The 338-nt window shown below is 38.2% G+C and overlaps 1 protein-coding gene across 1 annotated transcript in view; it reads right to left on the minus strand.

Moving 5' to 3' along the window:
- LOC104748389 (glycolipid transfer protein 3-like) overlaps positions 24–338 on the minus strand; it is a 1,983-nt gene continuing 1,668 nt past the window's right edge. The window contains exon 6 of the mRNA XM_010470039.2: positions 24–119. Coding sequence (XP_010468341.2) covers positions 24–119 — 96 coding nt within the window. The remainder of the gene's footprint in view (positions 120–338) is intronic.

A 338-nucleotide genomic window follows, 5' to 3' on the forward strand; every position in this document is an offset into this window, starting at 1 on the left:
GATTCACAGATATTTCACACCAACTACTTTACCTTGGGGGCAGTGCCGGTAACACCAAAGAATCCAGAAACTGCTTCTCCATAATCCTCATTGTCCATTTGCACATAAACAAAAACAAACTGCAGACAAAAGAGAGGATTGGCTTTTTGACTCAAGTTATCATCCACCTCTCCTTTTGGTATATATCAATCGCCACTTATAATTATTGCAAGAGGTGATTTTATTTTGTTTTATAATTGTTCCAGAAAGAGAGCAAAAATGACCACAGAAAATTTTGAAGATAAAAGTTATCTTTCCCTTGAACGACTTAGCCACCTCCCTCAGAGTGGGAAGGTGCT

The sequence above is a fragment of the Camelina sativa genome, chromosome 15 (assembly GCF_000633955.1).
Source record: "Camelina sativa cultivar DH55 chromosome 15, Cs, whole genome shotgun sequence".
NCBI lineage: Eukaryota > Viridiplantae > Streptophyta > Magnoliopsida > Brassicales > Brassicaceae > Camelina > Camelina sativa.